Here is a 5,000-nt window from a genome sequence, read left to right as displayed (position 1 = left end):
AGAAGAAAAGCTCACTCTAGAATGGGGCACCGTAAGAAGTTGAAGGTGACACAACACCGTTTCCATTTTGCCCACGACCCCCGTTAAAACCGCTACTAAAACCGTTTCCAATGGACTGGCTGGGTACTTCATAAGCTGATGAAGGAGCTGATGAAGAGCTGGAGAACCCATTTCCATTGAATCCGTTGTTACCAAATCTGTTGCCGTTAAAACCGTTGATACCAAATCCATTACCACTGAGACCACTGGAGCTGCGGCCGTTACCGTTGCTCTGTCCAGGGGCTGTGTAAGCGCTTGACGGGGATGATGCACCGTTGCTTAAACCATTAGCATTAAAACCGTTGGCACCAAAACCATTGTTACCAAATCCATTACCGCTTAGACCGTTGCCGTTGGTTTGGCCAGGTGCTCTGTAAGAGCTTGATAGGGCTGATGCACCGTTGGCAAAACCATTACCACTGAAACCGTTGGCGCCAAATCCACTGCCGCTGCCCAACCGTCCACTGCCGTTCCTTCGGTTGCTGCCATTTCGTCGTCCTCCGTTGCCATTTGTTCTGGAACCACCGTTGAATCCACTGCCACTGCCTTGACCAGGGACGCCATAAACAGCAGAGAGAGCATTGGACACTCCGTAGGCATTGGGTTCCTGTCCAATCAGTTCATTGACGGAGTAGAAGTTGGTGGCCTGAGAACAGTCCACATTGAACCACCAGTCACACACGAGGTACTGCTGGTTGAAGATGGTGCCGTTGGGACATAGGAAGGAATCCTTCTGGTAGCCGTTGGGACGCGTCTGGCAGATGTGGAAGACCTGGCAGCTGGCTTCACCTGTGGTATCAGCGTAGTATCCGTGTGGGTATCCCGTGGTCTCGCAGGCGAATCCAGTCTCGGGAATGTCCGAGAGAACCGGGTAGTCCTGTCCGGGTACTCCTCCTCCGGGGATGTTCTCGCTCAGTTCGAGGAGCTCGAGTTCTGCCTGACTGGGACCATAGCCGTAACCACCGCTGTGACCTCCGTTGGCTCCCCCATTGAATCCGCCGTTGAAACCTCCGCTAAACCCTCCGTTGAATCCTCCGTTAGATCCATCGTTGAAACCTCCACTCAATCCCCCATTGAAGCCTCCCACTGATGGAGTCCCGTAGGTGGGTGCTGGCAGTTTATCTGCTCTAGCAATGCCGAGGAGAACTGAAAAGACCATATTGTTAAAAACGTATATACTTTATATTTATAATATATATATATATATATATATATATTTATATATAGATGTGCGTGTGTGTGTGTGTGCGTGCGTGTGTGTGTGCGTGTGTGTGTGTGTGTGTGTGTGTGTGTGTGTGTGTGTGTGTGTGTGTGTGTGTGTGTGTGTGTGTGTGTGTGTGTGTGTGTGTGTGTGTGTGTGTGTGTGTGTGTGTGTGTGTGTGTGTGTGTGTGTGTGTGTGTGTGTGTGTGTGTGTGTGTGTGTGTGTGTGTGTGTGTGTGTGTGTGTGTGTGTGTACATGTGTGTGTGTGTATGGATTAAAAATTTTAGTTCAGACTCTATCTCAATATCAAGAATAAATTGTTACCTGCAAGCAGGAAAGCCTTCATGTTCCTTGCAAGTGAACGCTTTAGAATATAGATCCCAAATGGATTGCCGGAAAGCCAGAGAGGCAGTCTTATATACTCATCCCACTGCATGACGCCATCACTCCGCCATTCTTCTCGCCCCACCCAGGTGCAGGGGGTGGGGGGTACGGTTGAGGAAGTGAATGTAGTGAAGTGGTGGAGAGCTGAACATGAAGATTCTATGATTGCCATGGAAGTTTAGTCGTGTAGTAGATCTTCTGTTCCACGATGACTGCAGAGGAATTCTGTATTATCAGATTTTATCTACTAAAATGATCGTTATAAAACTACCGATACAAAATGTATCGGTAAAGTTTATTACCTGGTATTTATAATGATATTTTTTTTTATATCAAGTCAAAAAATATGTTTTCCTTAATTAATACCTTAGACTTTAGATACCACATGAACAAATCGATCATTACATTTTTTTTTTTTTTTTTGTCGTGTTAGTTGGAAAATGTTTGGAGAAAAGCCATTTGCTATGTTCTTTTTTATGTTTGATCTATTTCGGTAGTATTTGTTGGAAAATGTTTGGAAAGGTATTTGCTATGTTAGGTTTTTTATGTTTTATCTATTCGTCCCCAAATCTGTTTGCATAGTGTGTTCACTATTACCATAATTTTGTTTTGTAGATTTAAAGGTTTAACAAAGAAGTTTATTCTATTTTACTTTTTTATCAATTAGTTGATCAATCGTCTGGAAATGATTTATAGGCGAGTATCCGCTTCTAAAGCTTTCCTATTCTTTTGTCTTATATTCATTTGATAACAAATTGATTGGCTAATTATCATCCATCCTTATTAAGTCAGATCACTATAGCATTACACAATGGTTCAGGAACGCTTTCCCAACTACTGGATATATCTGAGCTAGTCTATAATGTATATTTTTCTTTGCAGATCTCGGAAGATTTATTTATATTACATCACCATATACTTTTTAGATCCAATGCTACGTCTTCATTTGTAAATTCTATTAGATTACTAATGTCTCCTGGTAAATTTTACTGACTTAACTACGATACCATATGTGTAAAGTCCTTGGTAAAAACATTGTACACTAACATATTGTTTCTCAACCAAAAATCTATTAGTATTTCGCCTTCATAATTTCGTTCTTCAGCACAAAAGTTGCCGATCATGACCTCAAGACCACCGATTCCGACATAACAATTCAGGTCACTCATGATGATGACGTCGCTCTCATTAAGAATTGTCAAGCCTGTCTTGTTGAAATGGTGAAGTTATTGAATGCAAGGAGAGAATGGTAAGAAGAGTGACCAATGCGTTATTCACACACCGGAATAGTCAACAGTACACATGGTACAAAAAATTATAGCCTGCGGATTTGGTATTACACTAAAAAAAGCATACACTCATTTCACCTTAACATAAATAATGTACAAACTGTATTAATTGATTCAGGCCACAGAATAGTAAAGAATGAAATAAAAGTGCACCTACCAAATGTAGATAAGAATATAAAAAACTTGAAATGGAAAACTTGGAACACATCAAGGCAAAGATTAAAGAAAATTCCAGTGGAAACAATCAAAGCAACTAGTGGTCTATTGATGTATATGCTGCTAGGAATCTATAGCCATGCAAGAAACACAAAGAAAGAATTAAAAGAATGAAACCAATCAGTGACTTTTTTCATCTTTACAACTAAGGGCAACCCATCAGTGTGAGAACTACCGATAAACATTAGTAATATGCAATACACATAAGGAAGAATACTAGAAAGAAAACATAAATCCTGAGTGGAAAGTGCCCTGGCTAAGTCAATGTGATATACGACCAGGAAGAGGAGCAGTAAACCATCTTTGAAATTATTTCCAGATATAACCGGGAACATGTAGTTGATTAACATATCTGTTTCCTAAAAGGAGAGGAATCAGTAACAACTCAATCTATACATTGAGTGGGCTAAGGCTTCATTAAACTTATCATATACTTCATTTGTCAACGCAAATATTAGAGAAAGCAGTATCAGGAAATAATCTCAATTGGTTAATCTCAACATTAGTGGTGACATATACAAATTGGATTATATAATGATTGATATATTTGTAAATAGGTTGCAGATTTACATCAAACAACATAATGATATTTTGTGGCAGATCTTGATTATAAATGTCCTGTAACTTTGTGAATTAATTATGGGTCGTGACCTTTCTTTTTAATTTTCGTTAAGGAACTTTTCGTGGTGTATTACTTTGTTACCTTTCTAAATTTCATGCTACGTTACCTTTCTAAACCACACATTTTGTGACCTTTACCAGTAACAAATTAGTATTCGTCTTTTTATTTTTGCTTGCACCACTCTTTTACCTATTGAAGATGTGAATTGAAGATGTGAATTATTGAAGATGTGAATTATTGAAGAATGTGAATTATTGAAGATGTGAATTATTGAAGAATTATTGAAGATGTGAATTGAAGATGTGAATTACACGAAAATGCTTGGGGCTGACGTGTTTTTTTTTTCTAGATGGATGATCAGTCCTATCTGCCATTTCCTCCCCCTTCCTACCCCGCGCTCTCCTGCTCACTTTCTCATTTCTCACTCTATCCAACCTTATAACCCCTAGTATACTTCTCAGACATTTCATCTTAAACACATTTCAACTTTTCCTCTTTGCCTCTCTTAAATTCCATGTCTCTGTCTCATAGTGTCGTCGGCACAATCACTCATTCATATTGTGAGTGCCGATTGCACTATATATAAGAATATCTTGATGTATGATATTCTACAGGTAAATTATATGTATCGAGGTTAATTACTAATCACGGCTTGTGACATCTGATCTGTGTTAAGCACCAATTGTATAATGTTCAAGTGTACTGACAAATTGTATGTACTAAATTTAATTACGAATCACGGCTTGTGATATTTGATGTATGTTGAGTACAGATAGTACTATGTCTGGGTGTGATATGAGAAAATATCGATGACATGAAAGAAGTGATTGAAGTTAATGGCAATCATAAGCTTGTGTTGTTACGTATGCAGTTACTATGTATGTAAAATAAATGGAAAATGTCTTTGTCGAAATTGATGTACTGTAGTGAATTATTAAATATGTTATAAAATAAAATAAAATTAAAGAAGTCATATGAAAAGGAGAATGTTGAGTGGAACGTGACTCGTATATATTTAATTTGGATCCCTTGAATCAGTATTCTTCCGCCAAAGTAGTGCCGCGTCCTTTTCGTTAGGAGTGAAAGAAGTATTGTTCTTTCTGTGTCTAGTTGTCAAAGTGACAACACCTTCCTGTGTGCCATGGAAAGCATAATTGGAAAGGATCACGAAGATATAGGATGATGGATATAGAAAAGGCGGAAGAACAAATAATGAAAACACACACCGTCTGTTGTAAGATCAAGAAC

At 39.0% G+C, this 5,000-nt stretch overlaps 1 protein-coding gene across 1 annotated transcript; it reads right to left on the bottom strand.

The window, feature by feature from the left end:
• Positions 1-16: 16 nt before the first annotated feature.
• On the bottom strand, positions 17-1,615 carry LOC143028761 (uncharacterized). Its single transcript, XM_076191132.1, has 2 exons — positions 1,566-1,615; positions 17-1,185 (listed from the first exon to the last, which is right to left on the bottom strand). The coding sequence occupies exons 1-2, from the start codon at positions 1,585-1,587 to the stop codon at positions 17-19; spliced, it is 1,191 nt and encodes a 396-aa protein (XP_076047247.1). The 5' UTR covers positions 1,588-1,615.
• Between the last annotated feature and the right edge of the window lie 3,385 nt (positions 1,616-5,000).

Source organism: Oratosquilla oratoria, chromosome 10 (genome assembly GCF_046742065.1).
Source record: "Oratosquilla oratoria isolate Oo_2021 chromosome 10, ASM4674206v1, whole genome shotgun sequence".
Taxonomy (NCBI): domain Eukaryota; kingdom Metazoa; phylum Arthropoda; class Malacostraca; order Stomatopoda; family Squillidae; genus Oratosquilla; species Oratosquilla oratoria.
Note: the sequence above shows the minus strand (reverse complement) of the source record. Positions and strands in the feature narration are given on the sequence as shown.